This window comes from Apteryx rowi, unplaced genomic scaffold, assembly GCF_003343035.1.
Source record: "Apteryx rowi isolate R43461 unplaced genomic scaffold, aptRow1 scaffold_323, whole genome shotgun sequence".
NCBI lineage: Eukaryota > Metazoa > Chordata > Aves > Apterygiformes > Apterygidae > Apteryx > Apteryx rowi.
This window is the reverse complement of record NW_020449675.1, coordinates 973,950-995,331: the sequence shown is the minus strand read 5'-3', so window position 1 is coordinate 995,331 and position 21,382 is coordinate 973,950. Positions and strand designations below refer to the sequence as shown.

Sequence of the window (21,382 nt, the reverse complement as noted above, 5' to 3'; positions counted from 1 at the left end):
TGCCTGGCTCTGCTCACCTCCTCATGGTTCTTCTTGAGGTAGGCCAGCTCCTCCTTCAGGTTCTCGATCTGCATCTCCAGGTCAGCTCTGGCCAGAGTCAGCTCATCCAGGACTCTGCGCAGGCCGTTGATGTCAGCCTCCACGCTCAGGCGCAGAGCCTGCTCCGTCTCAAACCTGGGAACACAACAACAGTCACGAAAGACACCAAGATCTCACCCAGCCAAGGTCAGAGTGGCTCAGTTTGTTGGTCACTTGCTCCCCGCTGCTGCTGCTGTTGTGTCAGTACTGCATAACCCTGATGGTGCCCCCACATCCCGTTGATGATGAGAGCTAGTGAATGCATGGAACAACTGATAAAACAGTGTTCATTTGAGGCAGTAGCATCACTTTGCCCCTGATGTCACTGGGCCTTGTTACCGGGTCTGGGCTTTGTCGAGCTATACACACACACAAGTTAAACGCATAGCGGAGGCACAGGGCAAGCTTTCTGTGCAAGTGGGCTCATACCTTAGAACAACAAGCAGTGGGAATAAATTAGTAGATGTTTTGACAGAAACAAAACTATCCCCAAGCTACTGTAAGATTTACATCACAAACTGCTTGGGAAATTGCACGTCCTCTAAACGCCTTTTTTTTTTCAAGTGGCTTTCTTGGGTTTAGGATGGGTTTTCTTCCTCATTTCATTAAAAGTCTCTGCAGACTTTGTTCCCTTTTTCCAGGAAAGGTGGCTTACTTGGTCCTGAAGTCATCAGCTGTCAGCCTGGCATTGTCAATCTGCAGGAGGAGGTTGGCATTGTCGACTGTGGTCACCAGGACCTGGAGGGTGGAGAATAAAGAGCAAGCAATAGATGAGTGTCAGAAACTCCTTCTGGCTGACCAAGAGATCTTAATAGAAGTGAGACTGTAGGGATAGGAATAGTTTTGGTGAAGCTTGGGGCTTCCTTGACAGAGTTATATATTGAATCATGACCAGGAGGAACAAGACACAGCTGAGATAGACTGCAAGAAGTATCTGATTACTCTGTGACCTCCCTTTCCAAAAATCCATCAGTGAGTGTTTCAGAGGCATCTCGAAGTCATGTAAGATATGTGAGATCTGATGATAGCATTTGTTCTCCTGCTTCAGGGCGTGTGCTGATTATGCAAGGGTCAAGAAAGAATTACCCGCTCGCCCATTCACAGCACAGTGCAATTCTTCTGGCAGGACAGATGGACCAGCAGGGTGCCCTTGCTTGGCAATCCTTGTACCCATTTGTTCTTGGATGGATTTGATTTGCTAACTGCAGGAATGGAGCAAACTGGAATGAGCAGGTGCCTAAGACTTCTGATTTTTATATTGCAAAATAGGGGCAAATAATCCAAACTGAGAAAAGAGTCAGGTCAGGGTTTGGGAGGACACCAATTATGGTGCCAGCGAGAGGGAAAATGGTTTCCCTGCATCACTTGCCAGCAGCCTGGCAACTCGGGCTGTACAAAGGCTTCCTTCATGTTTACTAGTGGCAATTTATAAGTGAGAAGTAACAGAGAAGAACAAAGTTAACTCTTGAGTATTCCCTCCAAAATGGGACAGTAGGAATCAAATCACAACAAAGAGAAATCTCTCCAGAGCTGCCAGGGTTTGTGGTTATGGAGCAAGCCTGGCCGTGTGCTAGTGACTGCTGAAAGGAGGCTAAGATGTCACTCCTGGTCAGCTCCATCTTTTCCTCTTTAACCATCTCAATCAGAATAATATTGAGGAGCTAAAATAAGCAACAGCAGATTGCAAATTCTTTGACTGAATATGTACAAATATCCCATCAATATTTCACAGTTTACACACACCGAAAATTTCCCTGTGTATTCTTTTTAGATAAAATCTCAGAAAGATATGCATTATCAATGCAGACATCTCTAATTCTTAGTTTTTGCATTATGTCCTTTTACATCTGCTTCATCCAATGAAAACTGTCATTTGTCCCATCTAGAAGAATGTAATCAAAAACTGACATTGACAAATCCCTAAATTTCCAGCCTGGCCATCTGCATGTGTATCTCTTTTACCACATAGTTAGTACCTGCTAATTATAGAGGTAGCAGTTAGTGTTTTTGCTTCCTCTCTAATAAAGACTCTCAGATAAGAGCCATCCCTCTGTGTTAGCCATAGCATCCTACCTTGCTCCTCAGCTCCTCGATAGTCCTGTAATAGGGGCTGTAGTCGCGGTCTGGCCCAGGTGCCTGCTTCTTGTACCATTCCCTGATCTTAACCTCCAGGTCAGTGTTGGCCTCCTCCAGGGCACGCACTTTGTCCAGGTAGGCAGCCAGGCGGTCGTTGAGGTTCTGCATCGTCGCCTTTTCTCCCGCTTGCAGAATGCCTTCGCCGCCTCCAAAGCTGCCCCCATAGCCGCCCCCAAAGCCACCGCCAAAGCCACTGCCAAAGCTGCCCCCATAGCCGCCCCCGAAGCCGCTGCCAAGGCCCCCTCCGATGCTGCTGCAGTAGGTGCCCCCAAAGCCCCCACCGAGGCCACTTCCGAGCCCCGAAACAGTGCGGGAAGAGACCGAGTAGCTACTGGCCCTTCCGCTGAGGCTGGGGGCTCTGTACCCTCCTCCGCCAAGGCGCGCGGAGGAGAGCCTGCTGGAGCCTCCCCCGAATCCCTTGAGGGACGTGGAGGAGGAGTATTGCCTGACAGTGGTGGCCATGGCTAAGGATGGCAGAGGCTCTTGAGCTTGAGCGAGACAGCGGGTGCAGCGGGGAAGACCGCGAGTGCAAACTTCCCCCTGGCTCGGAGCCCTTTATAGCCCGGACAGGAGGCGTTGCCTGTGCTTTTCGTCACCCCTGACAGTCTGAGCCAAATTCCAGAGTCATCATTTTTCTCTTTCTGTTTTCATGTCTTTTGTCACATCCCACTAAAAACACTTCAGCTCGCTGGGTCTTCGTCTTCCCTTTAGTTCCCAGCGTTCGGGTGTGATTCAGAACTGAAGGCTCCTTGCTCAGGGCTACGTTTTAGCATTATGCTGTTGCCCCGAGACGCGGAGGTGCTGGCTCCACCTCTGTCCAGCCGCTTCTCCGTGAAGTAGCACAAGTGAATCCATTGTGACATTCCGAGTCGCCTGCAAGTGTCCTATATCATTAAAAACCTACAAATCTATTTATTTGCTTTTTAAAAGAGTATAAAGCCGATGAAAGCTGCTGACTTATGAGCTCTGTGCATCCGTAATCTTTATATAGGGCTGATCCAAAGCCAGCTGGAAGTTTTCCAGTGAGGACCTCTATCCCAGGACAAGCACAGACCTGGCAGTATTTGTGTAGCATAATGTATTTGGCAGAAATCCTGTAGTTCAAAAGAGAAGAACTCAGGTAATTTCTGCTTACATATTGATCTTGGGTGAATCTCTGTACGGGTTAGAAAGTCCCTACAACAGTGTTTTTTCAACCCATTTATATTGCAGAAGCCTAGCGTTTTGTAATGGCATCTGTGTAATGAATTTAAACTTACTGACAATGCTTGCTTTGCTACATAACCTTCCACAAACTCTGCGGAAGCAAGCTGTGACTTCTGAAAGGTTTGTAGAAGCTAAAAACCTCTGTGCCACGATTCCTGCAGTCTCATTGCTTGGGCATGTTTTAATGCTTAGATAGACTAAGTATAGTATAAGGAGTTGAAATTGCATTGGACATCTGCTGCCAGACACCTTGTGTGCAGTTTCTGATGGGAAGAATGTGATGAACGCTTGTTCGTGTTTATGCCTGTATGCAGATATGCTCTTTCCTACAGATTTGTGGCTGCAAGACAGTAATGCTTATGTAACTCAGCAGGGCCAGCACTGGCTGTATCGAAAGAACCGATGGGCAAAGTGCAATACTCACTGCAGTGAGAAGCAGGAACACCAAGAGCATGTGGGAAATGCAGAGTTTAAGCAGGACAACCCAGAAGAGATGTACAAGAATGAGGCAATGCAGTCATCCAGATAGCCACGCCTGTATTACATCATGAAGGGATTGAGTGCAGAGATTATAGCGATGGAGCCGGACAGGTGTTGGCGTGAAAAAGCAGCAAAGATCCGGGAAGGGGGATGCTGCACTATTTCATTTTTTCCTGGAAAAAAAAAACAACCTTTCACTGACATGGCACCAGTCTTGCTGTATGCAGTGGAAAATGGCACACCCAAGCTGCTGGCCTGCCAGCCCCGGAGGTGTCACTCAGGGATAAGAAAAATTCCTTTTTCTTTTAGCGGAGATGCCTGTGAGGTAGCAAAAGAATAATAAGGATTAGGAACCCTTTAGTAATTTCTCTCCTATGGTGATCTCCTTCCTTCCCGTGGCCCCTCTGGCTGTTTCCACATTCTAATGTACTTAAGTGATTTTCTAGTTACTAAGATGTTCTCAGAGCCTCACCCTTGGTAATTCTTGTGCCTCCTTTCTTTCATCTCTTCCCTGAAGGACATATTAATAACAACCCTTTATCTACAACACTGTTAGATCTCAAGGACTTAATAGAGAGTCACGTTCTCTTTGTTTAGCAGCTGGCAGGAGAGGCGGTATGACTTTTCCATGTGACCATCTGGGACTAGCTTAGTCAGAAACAGCACCCTGGTCCCCTTAGTCGAGGACTCTAGTCTGGGCAGCACAGCATCAGAACTGATTTGCTTCAGATTTTGATTTTTGACTCTCTGAGCTGCATCCCAAAATCTGCCTATGGCCAAGACGTACATGTACCACGTCCCTCAGAGAGCTGGGGGAAAGGAGGGGACCTGGGAGCAATCCACTGATGGCAAATGGCAGCGTCTCCGCAGAACCTGCAGGCGACCGGGCTCAGCTTGCAGCTTGGTCCTGGGGCAATCTGGCAACGCTAACGTCAGCATTCCCTGGTGGCCCGCTTCCCTCCGGAGCCAGGGATCTGGGATTACTCAATAGCCCCTGCGGCATAGCCTCGTGTGGGAGCTGTGCTCAGGAGCTACTCCTTGGCCACCCCTGCTCTGAGTCCTTCCAGATGTGCTCCCTTTTTCATGTTATGACTTCTAGCACGAAGCCTGTTGCTCGGGGCCTTTCCCACGTTGGCCGTGAGCCCCTCACGTCGGCCAAAGACAGTGCTGTGAATTCTGTCCCCACGCTCAGGTCGCTCCCACATTTTAGTCCAAGTTACTAGTTCAGCCTCAAGGTGACAACTGCCATAAAACCAGGCAAAGCCCTGCCACAGCCCCATAGGCAGGAAATTCTTGAATTTACGGCTCTTCTTTCTGTGTGATCATGATCTCAGCCCGTGTTTAGGCTCTTTTATTACAGCTGACACAGAGGAACCTAAGAAGAGATCTGGAATGGGAGATTGTCCTGCAAGATCAGGTTTTTCCGATCTTTGCTGGTCCATGTTCTTGCCAATCAGCTGCTGCCCTGACCTCTGGCTAAGCTCCTAAAACGGCACCTCCAGAGCTGGTCCCACTCTTAGGAGAGAAGCCCTTAGCACAGCCTTCCCCTCACGCTTGTGCCGGCTCTCTGATGACAGGACGTATTCACAGAGGTGGAATCGGGTCAGAGGAGCCTGCACCACTTCAGCTGTTGTATAAGGTAGCAGAAGAATTCAGTCTCCCAGGCTCTCTTTAAACACTCACAAGAAATTCCCTTGAGATAAAAAAACATCATAACGTTCAGGAGATGGTATCTGAGTCTGTTCCAGCAAGAAGCATGCCGTAGATGCTATCTGTCCTCAGGTATGCTGCAGGGGAAAAATACTGAACCGAATTCCTCCAGTCTGCATACGAAAGGAAGTTAAATTATATGGTAGAAGTGGACAAACAGTGCACACAACAACCAGTGCGGTGAGGGTTGGTATGAAAAGGCCAGGGTCAATGTGTTACATTCACCTCAAACAATAACCTTAATTGCGCTTTTAATCTAATGAATACAAGCTAATTAGGAGTCATTGGGTTTCCCCTGTGGGCCAGCTTCTGTTGAGTGCCTTTCACAGCAATTCACAGCTCGGCAGAAACCGGCGGAAGGACACGACCATGAGAAGGATGTTTCCTGCGTGTCAAGGAACGGCAGGCACGGGCTTTACCCTTGCTGACAGGTTTGCTGTGTAAGTATGACCGCCACCACGATGGGTAGTATACACATCAAGGCGCGGCGTGAAATATTGTTGCCTTTGTTTCTATCTCAGCTGCTAATTGCTTACCGTCTGCCGGGACATGTCCTGGCAGCCCCCACACATCACCTGGAAAACAGCCTTCCTAGGTTCGTTACCGTGAAAGGAAGCTTTGTGGCGTGCGTGCAATGGAAACCGGCCCCGGGGCAGGCTCGGGGCGGCCAGCCCCAGCCAGCGAGCGGAGGCCCCAGCTGCAGGGGGACGGGGGACTCTTTGGGGCCACCCTGTTTGCTGCCCTACTGCCAGCTCCGCTGACGGCAGGGTGGAGGGCGGAGAGGCCACCGCCGCCTCGTCCCCTTTAGCTGCAGGACGGCCCAAGGCAGCAATGGAGCCAGCGGGGCCAAGGGCTTTGCTCTGCCTTTTGGACCTTGCAGGCACACAGCCTCCATCAGCAGCTTAAGACAGCCCTGTGCTAATGCCGCATTGGCCTGGAGGCGCTCGACAGGCCTTTTTCTTCTCGAGGAAGAGGGCAATGCTTCTTCACCTTGGCTGGTGCCCCCAGCTGTTTGCAGAGCACCAGGCCACGGCGAGGTGCCGGCACTGCTCTGTCTGACCTTTCTCAAGCCACCTCCACCAGTGAGAAGCTTTCTCAAGCACGATCCTCTCCCCGTTCCCTCCTTCCTTTGCCTGAGACCCGCTCTGCCCGTTTCAACACCGAGGAGATCCGTGGCCGGGAATGACTCCTGGTGAATCAGTGCTGTGAACGCAGCCAGTTCACACGCTCTGTTACTCCCCTGTTGGAGTAGCCTCAGCCAAGGATGGCAAGTGCACGGCCGTGGGGTTATCTCTGCTCTGCTCCGGCGGTCCGAGACCTGTCTGGCACTAGCCAGTCATCCAACAGATCGTTCAAGCTCTTGCCCCAGCTACTGCTGCGGTTCATTGACCCTCGCAGCCACCCGCCCGGCCTACTGTCAGCTCACCGAAGCAAAGGCTGTCCCAGCACTATGTTTCTGCTGCTGTCTTTTAGCAGTAAAGACACTCGAACGCTTGCGATCCCAACCAGCCTTTTCCCCGAGGACCTGGCCAGCCCCTCTGCACCTGCCCGAGGACGAGGAGCCCCTTGCCGCGAGCTCAGAGCCGTGAGCAGTCCTGCTCCTCTTAGCCCCAAAGGGCTCCCCAGTTGCCTCGCGGCTTGTGCGCTTCATCCCTGGTCGAAGGGCTGAGCTCAGCCTCCAGAGGAACCACCGCGCGGGCTGGGGAGCGAAACACCGCCAGACTAATCACTGCTCGTTTTGCTCAAGACAGAAGAACACCCTTTGTGTCTGAGCGGAGCCCAACTCCCACGCTGTCGTGACTTGACTCAACTGCATCTCTGCAGCAAACTCCAACCTTTGGAGTTTCCCATGTTATTTTTTTTTCAGTGAGTGTTTTCCAAATAGCAAGCAGCTCTTGAATCTCCTAATCTCTCATTTTGTTAGTGTGGAAAGATGATCACGCCCCGTCTGTTCATTCCCCTCGCCGCCTCTGAGCGCGGCGGAGCAGCCAGGCAGTTGCACACACGCTTTCCCATGCCGACTGCAGGTGACAAGCAGCGGCTCCGGCTTTCGTTCCTCGGCCCACACTCGCTGCACCTCCAGCGCCTCCAGGCCAGGCCTGCGAGCCGTGCGCAGGAACCCGCTGGGGGACGGCCGCGATGCTGGCAGGGGGGTGAAGCCGGCACCCGCATCGGCCCGGAGGCGCCCGCGCTCTGGGAAAGGCAGGGCTGTGCGGGACCTTCAGCTCTCGCCTGCCTCGTTTTGCTCCCTGCTCTGAGACGGGACCAGTTGAGCCAAATGACCCCGGGTGGGTGGACATGCCAAACCTGCTCTTAGAGACAGGGGCTCCGCCAGCCCCCCGTGACACCTCCCTGGGCGGCCTCGGCCAGGCTTTGGTGCCCTTCTGCTTCCAACCCCACCAGCACAGGCAGGACAGTGCAGGGGCATGGGCACAAGCAACGGGACCGCGGCCCCATGGCTAGAGCTTTCTCCAGGGGCATGTGAGCACTCACTGGTGGGACCCTGGCTCTGAGCTTGGCCACTTCTGGAGGAGGGTTTTGGCATGGCCCATTCCCGGGGGCATCGGGGCTTCCCTGGGCCTTGGCGCTGGCAGCCGGGTGCTCCAGCTCCTCAGCTGCTGCCGAGGCCGGCCCAGAGAAACCTCTAACAGGACACGAAAGAATAAGCTGCTCTGAGCATCTTTCTGGCCCCTCGGTAGGATTTGATGAATCTTCTGATCCCTTCGCAAGCTCCCCTGCTCCTTGCTGATGGCTCCGGTGGCTGCGAGGCTCCGGCACAACCCACGCGCGATGGGTTTTGGGTCACCTCGCGCAGGCACCGCGAGGCAGGGGAGATGCCCCGGGGGTCCGTGCAGCCCCTGCGAACGGTGCCTGGGGAGGGAGGGAGCCGCGCGGCCCCAAGCCACCGCGTTGCCCCGCGGAGGAGGCCCTGCGGCGAGGCTGCGCTATCCCACCTGGTTGCGGTTACTCGGCTGCTCGTTAATCCATACTTGGCACACGGTTTTACGAACGCATTAACAAGACTGAAACAGTCCGCGCCGCCCGAGAGGTTCCCGGCCGTAAGCCCCGCAGCTCGGCTCCCCTCCGCGAGACGGGCGCCGCCGGACCTCGCGCCCCCTCCCCGTGCCCGGCCCCGCCGCCCTGGCCCCCCGCTCGGCCCCCTCGCCGTGTCCCGAGGTCTCCTGGCTGACACTCCCAGCTCCGCCTTGCAGCGCTAATGATTTTCGGTACGTGAATTCAAAAAGGCAAAACAAAGCCGGCCTGTCAGCTGGGTGTCTGGCAGGAGGCGATTACCTGCCCGGGCTTGGCAAGCCCTCAGCTCGGCTCGGCTCTCGCCTGCAGCACAGCTGATCCCCCTGATAGGCAACAGTAATTATGAGATTCATCTCTGCAATAAGCTCTCTGTTGTGTCTTTTTTTTTCTTTTAAACCAAATAACTGTGTTCAAGCGAGTCACTGCAGGGGAGAGCACGTGCTTGTGGTAGAACTTCATTCCTGTTTCGTTGCACCAGGTCGTGGAGACAAGGGTCCAGTTAGGCAGGGTCTGCACGGGGGGGACGGACCGCCGTGTGGACGCCCGGGGTCAGTGACAGTCCCCGCTGCCAGCGGGCCTCGCCGCCGCAGGGGCAGCGCCGTTCCCTGCGGACGCGCAGTCCGGGAGCCAGGCTGCTTCCTTCCTTCCTCGCAGCACAGCACGGCAGGGGCTGGAGGGTGCAGGACTCCGGCAAGCTCCAGCGTTGCAGCCAGAGCGGAGGGCTGCAGTGCATAGTTCTCCTCCTGTGGACTCCTCCAGCTGCTCCCGTTTGGGACCTGCTGCTTGAATTTTCCCCATGTCAGGAGAGCTGAGGGTTGTACCTCAGTTCTGCAAAAATGACATGATGCATTTGCGTTTCCAGCGGCCTGCCGCGCCGCTGGTGGGGCTTCCAGCAGAGGGCTGGGCCCGGGGCTGCCGCACGGGAGAGCTCTGCCCCGGCTCTTCCCGTAAGCGAGACGCCCGGTGGCACGTGGCACTGGCACTACGTCCCGCAGCCTCCGCTCGGCTGACGGCCCGCGGTCGCCCTTGGGAAGCGCGTTCCTCCCGGGAGGCCCTCGGCAGCCTCTTAGTTATAGGAGGAGAAAATACAGAGCGGTTGGAGGGGCCGTGCCAGGGGCAGGAAACCCTCCTGTATCGCTGGGGAAGAGACGCGGGCCGTCCCGGGCTGAAGGTGGCTGCACGGACCGAGGTGGCGGGAGCCACCGTGGCCTCGCTGCTGCCCGCCCGCTCGCTCGCCTCCGAGGGCAGCGTTCGGGGGCGTTGGAACGCGCGGGGGCATTTGGGGCACGTGGGGGCGTCTTGGGGGCGTTGGAACGCGCGGCGGCGTTTGGGGGCGTTCGGGGGCGTTGGAACGCGCGGGGCCGTTCGGGGCCGTTCGGCGGCGTTGGGAGCGCGGCGCGGCGGGCGCTGCCGGAGGGTTGCAAACGCTGCGCAAGGGCGCCCTCAGCTGGCGGAACGGGGCGCAGCAGCGCAGCGCGGGCGGCGCCAGCGGCCCCGGGAGCGAGCAGCGCCCGGGCGCGGCGGGAGCGCGGCCGCGGGACGCGCGGGGTGCGCGGGGTCCTGGGACGCTGCCCGTGTCCCCCTGGCACCGTTTCCTGCAAAGGGCCCCCACGGGGTCTGCGATGAGAGCGGTGACGTTGCCGGGGCTGGCGCCGAGCCGGCACCTGCCTCCCCACGGGCAGAGGGCGAGCACGCGCATGTGTGCGCCTGTGCACACGTGTGTGCAAGCATGTGCACGCATGTCTGTGTAGTACTGGCTCGTGGCTACAGATGGCACCACTCGCTGCTCGCCGTGCCGCGAGGCCTGCAGGGAAATGTTCCCTGTGATGCCCGGGCTGCCGCAGCCCCGGGTCCCCCGCGCTGCTGGGGCTCTCTGCCCTCGCGGCGGTGCCGGGAGGTTGTGCGGCTTCTGCGGCTGCTGCCCCTGCTCTGCCGCAGGCGACAGGCCCTCGGCCACGCGTGCAGGCTGCGGGGCACTGACCGCCTCGCTGCACGGCTGGAGCACGCAGAGGCCCGGCCGTGCGGTGTGCGAGCGGCGCCGGGCTCCTTCCCGAGCGGTTCCCATCTGCGGATACCCTCAGGACGCCCACGCCGAGCCCCGGCCCCCTGCACCGCTGCAGCTCCCGTCAAGCGGCTGTGCAAGCCCCTCCGGGGGTGGGTCAGGCCCTGAGCCCCAGCTTGCAGCCCCTTCGCAGCGCCGAGCGCCCCGCGGGGCCCCGCTCCCCACGAGCCGAGGTGCTTCGGCGCCTGCAAACATCCACGGGCCAAGTGGCAACGTGCCGGGGAGGCAAACGCCGGCACTTGCAGAGCTGTTGAGGGCAAGGGGCCTCCGAGGGAAGGGGCCAGGCTGGACTCTGCAGCCCAGCCGGCATCGTGCATGGCCAGAACAGGGTGACACGGTGCCGCAGAGCTCGGGAGGTGCCTCTCTCCCGGGTCTGCTGAGACCCCGGGCTGGGACGCTGCCTGTTCCGGCACAGGGGAAGGCTCGGTCCCCTGGATGAGGGTAGCCCGTGCGACGCTGAGGCTTGAGGACCCCCGTGTCGCCTGGGCCAGCCAGGCCCGGCCGGGTGCCCCCAACCCCTGCGCTCGCGCGGGTGCTGCCGCCGGCGCCGAGCCAAGCCGAGCTCCCCGGCGGCCCCGCGCCCCAGTGAGTCAGCTCCGGCGCCTTCCTGGGCAGGAGCGGGCACGCACGCTCCGGGTGCCGCTCCTCTGCGTCATCCCCACTCTCGCTCTCATGCCCGGGGCTGGGGCGGCCTCCGCTCTCCGAGCTGAAACTTGCCCTGGCGGTAATTACAGGGGAGACGAGGACTTCAGAGGATTTACATTCCTCCCCGGCCACGCCTGGGAAACAACTTTCGCCATCACCTGGTTCCTGAGAAGTGACTTCCCACCTGCGAGGCCTGGCGGAGGGCGAGGGGATGCGTGGGCTCCCCTCAGCCCCGGCCCGGTCCCGCACTCCCCCTTGTCCCACGCTGCAAGTGCCGCAGAGGCTCCCACGCTCATGCCGGCTCCGGGGAAGGCTTTGCCTTTCCGCCTGCTCCGCACGGCGCAGCGCAGACACGGCCCCTGCAAGGCCGAGGGGCCGTTTCAGCCCAGCGCGCTTCTATCCGCCCATGGGCAGCAGGGAGCCCGTGTTCCCCGCGATGCCGACAGCGTGTTGCTGTTAATAATAACCCCCCAAACCCCACGGACCCGCTCTGGCCCTGCTGGCTGCCTCGTTACTTGGGGAGGACTCAATTCCTCCTGCCACCGAGCCTTTCGCTGCCCGCCGTGCGCCGAGACATGGGGAGTGGGGTTCCCGAGCCGGCTGCGCTGCATGGACCCCCTGCCGCCGGCGCCGCCGTTTCCCACCCCGCTCCCTCCATCGAGGCCGCCGGCGCTGGGCTGCTGCCGCGGGATCGCTGGGGCGCCGGGACCGGCCGCGCTGCTGCGGGCCCCGTCTGGCGAGTGCCGCGGCCTCCCGTGTCGAGTGCCAGCAAAAGCCATGGTGGGAGCGCGGGATGGGACTGCAGCGCGCCTGCACCTGGCATGCCTTGGTGGCTCGCGCGCAAAGCCAGCGCTGCACTGTCCGCAGCGCGGGGGCTCCCGGGGGAGCGGGCGCTGCGGCACGGCCGGGGCGGCTCTGAGCGCTGGCTCTGCAGCGGGGCTGGGGAAAAAAGGGGCCAGAGGGGTCTCTCCAGCCTCGCACACTTCCCGCGAGCTCCTGGGAACGGGCCGCGTCAGCAGGGCTCCAAGGCCGCGGTGTTTCACAAGCGGCGGGGAGCGACCGGTTTCCTTATTAGGCAGCGAAGCGGCAGCGGCCGCCCGGGGCGCGGGAGAGCCGGGCGCAGCGATGCCGGGGACGCGGCACGCCCGCGACGTGGGAACGCGCTGGCGGGCCGCCGCCTCGCTAATCGCCGCCTGGCGCTGGGCGCGGGGACAAGCCGCGGCGGCGCCGCTGCAAAGTGCCTGCATCAGCTGCGGTCGCAGCCCGGCTGACGCCCCTGCGCTTCCCCCGCCGCCCTCCGTCCTTCGGGGGCCGGCTGGGGCGTCCCTGTCCCCGGGGTCCTGCTTCCCCGCAGCAAAGAGCCCCCGGGCGGGGAGGGCTCCGGGGGGGTCTTTATTCCTCCCCCTGGTTAGATCACAGGTAAAACGCAAAGAGGCAAAGAGTGAAATTCAGATGGAGACGGGCCGGGAGCAGGGGGGGCTGCGAGGGAGCTCGGAGGGGTGGCGTCTCCACCCGGCCGCAGGAGCGGATGGTCCCAGACCCACAGGGTTTCACCCAAACCCGGCTCCCGCGTGGCAGGAGCTTGCTCCCGTGTTGGGGGTGCCTCGGCCTCCAGTGCTGGCCCCGAGTGGCAGCCGGGCTTCCCCGCACCTCCCAAAACCTGCCCAGGCTCCCAACACGGGTTGCAGCCGGACCTCAGCCCACCTCCCTGCCCCTCGCCCGCTGCGGTGGCCCTGGGCCCCTGGCCCAGCCACCGGGGAGCACGAGGCTGAGCCGTGGCACGAGCACGCATGAAATGGCAGCCCATGCTAAGGCTGGGGGTGTCAGCTCCATGCCGCAGGGTGAGCATGCGGCACGGTGCGGCCCTGGCAGCTCCTGCATGCGGCACAGCTGCAAGCGCCCCTGCAGAGCGGGGGCTCGGGCTGCAGCCGGGGGACGCCAGCCCCCTTCCCACCGTGCGCACTGCCCGGTGCACACTGCCGCCTCGCAGCAGGGCGCTGGGGGCTCAGGGCCCTCTGGGGAGGAGGGCACATCCCTGGCCGCGGTTTCAGGGTGCTGCTGTGTGCACGAGCAGCTGGCTGAGGCCTGGCGGGTCTGCAGAGCCGGGCGCTTTGCTCGCTGCCTTGCAGCCAGAGAAAGGGGCTGTGGCTAAGCCGTTTCCCGGCCGAATCCCCAAGGCGAAGCCAGCGAAGGTTTCCCTGTCCCCCCGCCAGGCCGGCAGCAGCAGCGGCTGGCCGAGACAAGGGGCCCGAGCGCTCGTGTGCTGCCTGGTGCAGCAGGACAGGCCAAGCGCGGTGCTCCCACGCTCCAGGGTGCCGGGAGAGCCTGGGGCAGCGCGAGCAGCACGAGCACTCTGCACCGGAGCCGGCCCGGCCGTGCCCGCAAAGCCCCCCTTCCCTGGGGCCCGGGGGTCCCCGCTCGGGACCGGGCGGCCGAGCAGCAGGCCCTGGAGCGGCTCCCATCGCGGCTGAGCAGGGAGGCGCAGGCGGGCGCCGTGGCCAGGTGTTTTGCAAGAGGCAGATCCCCGGGGCGTTGGGCACGGTGCCGGGGCAGGGCCGGGCTGGGTCCTTCCAGCCGCGCAGCACAGAGCGCTGGCCCGCGGCCAGTGTTTGGCCCTCGGGGAGTTGCTGCGTGCGGGCAGGGATGAGCGTGCCTGGCCGCGGGGCAGGGAGGGGGCGGCTGCAGAGGGTGGGGAGCGCAGCGTGGGGGGGGTGCTCACACCCTCAGGTTTTGCCTCGTAAGGGAAATGCAAAGCAGAGCGAGAAGCTGACCCAGGTGTTCAGCCCCACCTGCCCCTTCTCGCTGGCTGGGTGACAGCGCAGCTTTCCCTCATGCTCCTCATTTCTGCAGCAGTTCCCCCCAAATCCTCTGTCCCTTCACCCCCGTGTCAGAGAGGGGGATTCAGCCCGGTGGCCTCTCCCCCATCGCGCTAGCGCAGTGTAGGAGATGCCTGAGCTGTTTGCAAGCCGGGCTGGTGGCGGCAGGGCTGGGTTCCTCCCTGGGCAGGGGCAGGGGCCCGGGCCGAGACGAAGGGGGTGACGCAGAGCAGGCAGCAGCGCTCCAGGTGCACTGCCTGCGTCCCGCTGTGCGTCGCGGTCCCGGCGGCACAGGGCTGCGTGTGGGGGCACCCAGGAGCAGGGTGCTGCTGCCCCTCGCAGCCCATCCGGGATAGCCCTGGCACCCAGCACGGCACCGTTGTACAGGCAAGGGTTCCTGTGTCCGGAAACCTTCCCGGTGCTTGTGCAAACCCTCTGCCCGGTGCAAACAGGCCCCGCCGGGAGCATCCCATGAGCCAGGCAAGCCTGGGGTGCAAAGCCCTGCCAGACCCACAAGACCTCCAGCAAAGGTCCTTCCCCGGGTCGCTCCTTGTCCAGAGCGTCCCCCGGCCACGGAGCAGGGAGCTCCCCCCGGCTCAGGGCAGAGGGGCTGCCTGGCTCGGCCGGGGGGAGGCAACGCCGGAGCCAGGGGCTGGGTGCATTGCGGCACCACGGAGGTGGCAGCCCCAAGCCCCGGGCTGCCGGCGCCAGGCTCGTCCCTGCCTCTAGCTGGAGCGTTTCTGCAGGCCACGGCTCTCCGTGCAGCCAGGCACCTGTGCCCAAGCGTTTGGCCCAGGACGTGCACCGGCGCGGTGCTTTCGCTGCTCTGCAGGGGCAGAAGCTGGCAGGAGCCAAAGCCCCGGCTGCCCCCGGCACAGACCCCTCGGCGCCCCGCGAGGGAGGCAGAGCCCCGGCCCGCTCTGCCCCTTCCCACGGCACCTGGAGCAGCTCTCGGGCCCGGCAGCGTGACTGAGCTGTGGAAAAATGCAGCCGAGGGGACGTGCCTGGCAGCGGCACGTTGCCGGCGTGTGGGAGCAGGCTGCGGCTCTGAGCCAGCCCTCGGCTCGCGGCGCCTGCTGCCGCCAGGGCCTTGCTCCCGTCCCTCGCCGGGGAAAACTGAATGCAAAAGCCCATCGTGGCTCTGCCTGTCCTGGCTCTTTTGAGTCCCTGAGTTGCCCTCGCCGCCCTGTCCGGGCGTCTCTGCAGCCGAAAATGCCCTCGGTTTTGCTCCCCGTCACCAAGCAGGGAGGGAGAGGGCCCGGAGACATCTCCGTCCTGGCACGCCGGGGGACTCGGCTGTCCCCAGGCTGAACAAGGCCGTAAGCCAGGCACGTGCAGGGTGGCCATTGCCACCGTCTGCTGCTTCCCGATGGCCTGGGGCCTGTGCGGGGACAGGTGTCACAACCCCGCCAGTCTCAGCCGCTGCTCCGGGCTGACGCTGCTCCCAGCAGGGCCCAGGCGAGGGCTGGGGCTGTCCCGGCTCCGGCGACCCCGGCGGTTTGGGGGCTTGTTTAATGCCTTTGCTGCAAAGCGAGCGCTGAACGTGTGCACGGGGGCTGGACCCTCGCCGGGGGGGGGTCCCGGCGGTGCGGGAGAGGCCACGTCCAGCCCCGTGGGAACGGCGGTGAAGGGATTCACCCCCCTTCTCTGCAGGAACCCCCCGGCTTCCCCCCAGCCCCTGCCCCACGCGCAGGAGGGCCCCCAGGGCCGACCCTCCCCGGGACACCCCTCGGCACTGCCGTGCCGCCCCGCAGGACGGACGCACTGGAGCAGTGTCACGGGGCCGTGCCGTGCCGAGCCCGGTGCTTAGACCTCTCCTGGCACCTCGCGGAGAGGAGAGGTTTCACAGCTGGGTGAGGCGAGGCAGAGCAATAGGGGAGGAAGGCTGCCAGGGGAAGGCAGAGCCGAGCAGCTGGGCAGCCTGGGGTTTCCTGCGAGCCCGCAGGGACGCCACGGCCACGGCCTCTTGCCGCCGTCGCCCGGAGATGCCCTCCTGCCCCTGGCTGCGGGGAGAAGCACCCAACCACCCCGACGCCCCGGCAGGGCCAAAGCGCCCCGCGTCCCCACCGTGGGACCCCCTGCAGCGGGGCCTCCGGTGCCCCCGCACCCGGGAGCCTTGCAGCGCCCGCAGGCTCCGGATGCACCGGGCGCTCGTGCAGCCCCGAGGCGCCCGCACCGCGCTCCGTGCACGGCCACGGCCCTGGGGCTCCCGGGGCGCCCGCAGGCCTGCACACGCCGCGGCCCGCGCCAAGCTCCGGCGCTTGGGCTGTGCTGACACCCAGCGGCTGTGCCGGGCCCTCGCTGGGACACCGCCGCCGTACCGGCATCCCCGACCGGATCCTGCATGGGTCGCGGCCGTGCACGGGGCTGCTGCAGCGCAGCAAGGCGTGGGAGCAGGGAGTACGGCGCTTGTGCCCGGAGGGATGCCCCTTGCCGAAACGCATCCGGCCAAGCTGCAGCCCGGGGCTGAGCCCCTGCTGTCCCTTGCCGCAGCCGTCGGAGGCACCAGCGCAGGGAAGAGAAGGCATTTGGGAGGGCTGAATAAACACCATTAGAAAGCAACATTAGTAATAAACCCGCACTCATTATATTCCCTTAACCAGAGCCCTGCAGCTGAGAGCTTTTACCTGCTTTGCAGGTGTGTGTGATACGGCTGTGTGATGCACACCAGGCCTGCTAGAAAAGGAGCCGAATTCGTGAGTTAAGGAGAAGCCCAGGGGCTGGGTCTTGATGAGCCCTGGCAGGCAGCGTGTGCTGGCCCTGGTATTGGAGGAAATCTGCTCTGCAAGCTCTTGTGCTTCCCTGCTCCGGGGGCTTCAGGCTTGGAGTGAACAGCGGGGAGAGCAGGCTGGCAGCAAGGCAGCACCAATGGCACATCGCAGGGGGGATAAAATGTTGGGAAAAGGGATGCAGTGGGGATGGGGGTGGCCTAGGACTCCGGTTGTGCTCCCAGAGGGTTAGGCAGGAATCAGGGCATGCCCAGCTGCACCGGGACCCACTGCAGTGCTCAGGGAAGGTGCATTTGAAACCGTCCCTTTGAATCGATATGTTACAGCATGTCCAGTGCCGTCCATCCCGGGAGCTCCTGGCACATGCAAACAGCTGCCACAGAAAGTATCCTGCAGGCCGTGCCCTACCTCAGGTGGGTAGAGATTGTTTCACTTGCTTATTAAGTGTTTTTTCTCTGGAATTTCTGAACTTTGGGACATGAATTGCCAGGAGTATCCACACACGGAAAGGGAAGGTGGCACTCGAGCGAGCAGTCGGGGATTCCCTGCTCTGCCTTTGGCCCCAGCTCGCCCCGGCGACGCCTCAGCGCTTCCCAGGAGCAGGTTAATCATCAGGGCTAACGTCTGCCAGTGCTGCCGTCACTGATTAATGGGATCAAATGCTGCGCATCATACATCCAGCTCATCCTGAACCCGATGTGTGCAGTCACATAGGGGATGTTAGAGGAGAAAAGCTGGTTTCTAGGAATGTCCCAGCCTGGAGCGCATTTCTGAGCTGCGGGAGAACTGGAAAAGCAAAACACTGGGGTAATTCCTTCCTCCCTGCTACATGTCTTGGGAGTATCGGAGGGGCAGCGAGACCTCCTGCTCAAGAGCGCTGATGTGCATGGGGTGAAATGGCCTCACCAGGCTTGAGTGGGAGAGACCCACAGCCGCCCGAGGAGGGCTGCTTGCCCTGCAAGGAGCACCTTGAGCACCCGGTGCCGCTGCAGGGCCCTGCCGCGGGCAGACCCGCGTCGCTGCTGCTGCGGGCTGGGTCGTGCTGCACGTGGAGCACGTCGTCCCGAAGGCTGTGCTGCCCTGCACCGACGCTGGGCCGTCCCTGCCCTCCGCATCAGCACGTTTCCCTGTCACAGTGGTCCACGTGCATCGCTCTCCGCCGACGTACAAGACGGTTTCTGGAAGCCAGCCCCTGCCTGAGCCACAGCTGCAGAGCTGTGCCTTTGATTTGGGGCACGACAGAGCACGGGACACAAGCCGCTCTGGGCCCTGTCTGCTCCCGGTGGTGACCCTAAAACAAATCTGGCCAGTTACCGTACACTGCCATGCCCCCAAGCACAGAGACTTCCCTGTGTGCGGAGCTAGTCTTCAGCCCGGATAGGATGCATAGGATTTGCCGGGTCCTGGGCATCAAAGATCCTGCAGCACCCGGAGCGTTGCGTGATGCGGGAACTGCTCTCGCAAGGGAGATCAGCATTGCCACCTCGTGGGGAGCCGGGGACGAACATCTCCCTCGGAGGAGGCACCTCGCCCAGGCCGGGCCGAGCCGGACGCCCGAAAGCGGCCGTGGCAAGGAGGTGCAGGGGCTCAGGCCTGCTCTGAGACAGCAGCAGGGGGCTGCTCAGCCAGGGCGGGATGGAAAACTGGTGGTAAAAACAGGAAAATGTTTCGTCTGTCGTTGTCTGATGGTTTTGCACCAGTGGCGATGCCTGACGCACACTCGCCTCTCGCTGTTCTGCAAGGATGCAAACCCCTGCGTATCACAGGGACGCTGTGACCCTGCAGTGCCGCTGGCACCTTGCCTCTCTGGGGACGTCCTGAGCAGCCTGGCACGGACATGAGACCAGTCAGCAGACACCAGACAGGAGGCTCAATGACTCTTCCGGAGTTTTGGGCACTGAATACCATGAACAGTCCCTTCGCTGTAGTGAGGTCTTTGAAATGCCTCCAGCAGAAAGACACATTGGAAATGTCTAATCACTTCTCTGATGTCTGGATACACCACCATGATGCTGCTTGAGATGGTTCCTCTCCTGGTATGGAGAATCTGATCAGAGATAGCTGGGACAGGAAAGTCATCTGCTTGGTCATGATGGTCAGGGAGCAAATTCACATTTTAATGAAAATTTAAGCCAGTTCTCCAGCTGATCCATCACATAAGGACATACAAAAGTGACAGATGATTTAGAAATACCAGAGAGACACTGAAATACACCAAAGCAAATGATTCCTTCTACCTAGTGCAAGATAAATAATTTGCCTTTAGCTTAAATAAAAGCCCCCAAGAGTGATGCAACATCTAAATCATGCAATGACTCCCAGGGCCCACAGAGGGCAGCACACCCAGACACCAATGATTTGTCCAAAATACATGGTATTTCAGAGATGGCTTCAGATGCACGGCGGGAACACCTCCGCACTGAAAGCCGAGGCCACAGGGCATCTAGATGGAAGTGATGAGCTCCAGGATAAGCAATCCATGGCACAACAGATGCAACGCAACAGATCCACGTCTCACTGGGGGGCGATACCCCAGCGCTTTGTTCAGTTTTAACTAGCTCCCAGAGGGGAGTTTATGCTCTGTCTGGATCTATATGGCTTTTGACCCCATGAATTGTGTAGGAGATTTACTGTACTTCGTATCTGGGGTTTTGGTGTATTTTTAGAACGTGTAATACATCTCTGAGCTGGATGTGACATTCATCTGCAAGCAACCTCCGCTGTGTCGTGCCAAACCAGTGCTGGGAGACGCTTGTCAGTTTATGAGGGGGTTTTAGCCACATGTCAGGCACCAGGAAAGCTATAAATCATCTTTCTTTAGCAGCAGCTAGTACTGAACGCTGAGGTCCAGGCTCCAAGCCCCCAAATTAGAAGGACTTGGAAGCAGGATTAAAAGCATCTGCTTAGGAAGTACAGTTACATCTCCATCCGCGAGGCTTCAAGGACAGGATCAATCTGAGATGGGCAATTCCTGCTGACCAGCAATCAGGGCACGTGGGTTGGAGGCTCTGAAAAGCAGCTTTGCCCAGCAAGCTGTTTTCAGAAATGCCTGCCCACAATTTGGAAAACGGGGGAGCCTATTTACGCTGAGTGTCCTGGAGCAGGTACTTTTGGCTCCAGCGCAGCGCAGCAAGGTGTGTGAGGAAGCCAGGGGATGAGCTGTCCAGGGGCTCCAGAGCTACTGCTCCAGTACTCAAGGTTACGGTGCTGCGTGAGGCCACAGCAATCCCCTCGGCTGCCCGGCACAACCAGGGACCAAGGAGGTGATACGCCGATGCCGGCCAAGCTACACAAGGGGCTGAGTTCGCATTGCAGGGAGGACTTCAGTAAGGCCTGACTGTCTGATTTGAAAGGTAGTGAGCACAATGGGAGTTGCATCATGGGTTTAATGAGGAAAAAACCCTTGCTTTTCAGGCAGATTTAGATGATACCTTGAAAGTTTCCCCTTAGCATTACGGAGCCCCCGGGGCCCCTCTGGGGACCATCCCCTCCTGCAGCACCCTGGTGTCCTCTGAGCATCTCCCTGCCAAGTGCTCTTGGAAAAGAGAGCGCAGAGGCCTGCTCTATATCTGCATGTGGTTATCTGCTTGCTTAAAGTACGGCTGTCACCATGGCGATAGCTGAGTGACAAACACACATTCACATGTAAGCACTGCCACCGGAGTCAGCACCCTTTCAGGCTGGAGCCCGTAAATAAAGTCACCCAGAAAGCATCCTGCAGGTCCCAGCTCTCCGTGACCCCGCCACATCCTCGCTGCCCCTGGCGCGAACGCCTGCAGCCGCGGAGCGCCGGGCCGATAAACTGGCCTGCGCCGAGCTCGGCAAGGCCGGACCCGGGCTGCTCCCAGCATCCAGCGAGCTGGGAACGAGACGGGGCGATGTTCCTGCAGTGTGTGGGGTTACTGGGTGTTTCGATCACCTGGAGATGCACTGCCTGGCAAAAATCCAGGGCTTCTCTCCCACCCTGAGGGATCCTGTCCAGCCCTGGGGATCCTGTAATGCCCCAGGGAGCCTGTCCCACCTCAGGGAGCCTGTAACACTCTAGGGATCCTGTCCTGCCTTGGAGATCTTGTAATGCCGTAGGGATCCTATAATTCCCTGGGGATTCTGTCCTGCCCCAGGGATCCTGTAATGTCATGGTGATCCTGTCCCACCTCAGGGATCCTGTCCCGCCCCAGGGATCCTGTCCCACCTCAGGGATCTTGTCCTGCCTGGGGGATCCTGTAACATCCTGGTGATCCTGTCCCACCTCAGGGATCCTGTCCAGCCCTGGGGCTCCTGTCCCACCCCGGGGATCCCGCCCCTTCCCGCAGTCCCACGCGAGGTCACCGCTCCTCACGGAGCCCAGGGGCACGTTGGGGCGGCCGGGAGGCGCAGGCCCGGGAGGCCGCGGGGCGCAGCACCCGCTCCAGGGGGGGCGGCGGTGCTTGGGGGCACCGCGGGGCGCCGCAGGGCGGGCGGCGGGGCCGGGGGCGGCGCTGGCCGAG

At 60.5% G+C, this 21,382-nt stretch overlaps 2 protein-coding genes across 2 annotated transcripts in view; one reads left to right on the top strand and one right to left on the bottom strand.

Annotated features, from left to right (window-relative positions):
- LOC112968715 (keratin, type I cytoskeletal 14-like) overlaps positions 1–2,676 on the bottom strand; it is a 5,021-nt gene extending 2,345 nt beyond the window's left edge. Inside the window, 4 exon segments of the mRNA XM_026071209.1 lie at positions 4–174; positions 734–816; positions 2,152–2,503; positions 2,579–2,676. Coding sequence (XP_025926994.1) covers positions 4–174; positions 734–816; positions 2,152–2,503; positions 2,579–2,676 — 704 coding nt within the window.
- Positions 2,677–20,169: 17,493 nt separating this feature from the next.
- EIF1 (eukaryotic translation initiation factor 1) overlaps positions 20,170–21,382 on the top strand; it is a 2,858-nt gene continuing 1,645 nt past the window's right edge. Inside the window, exon 1 of the mRNA XM_026071208.1 lies at positions 20,170–20,221. Within this exon, the coding sequence (XP_025926993.1) occupies positions 20,170–20,221 (52 nt within the window). The remainder of the gene's footprint in view (positions 20,222–21,382) is intronic.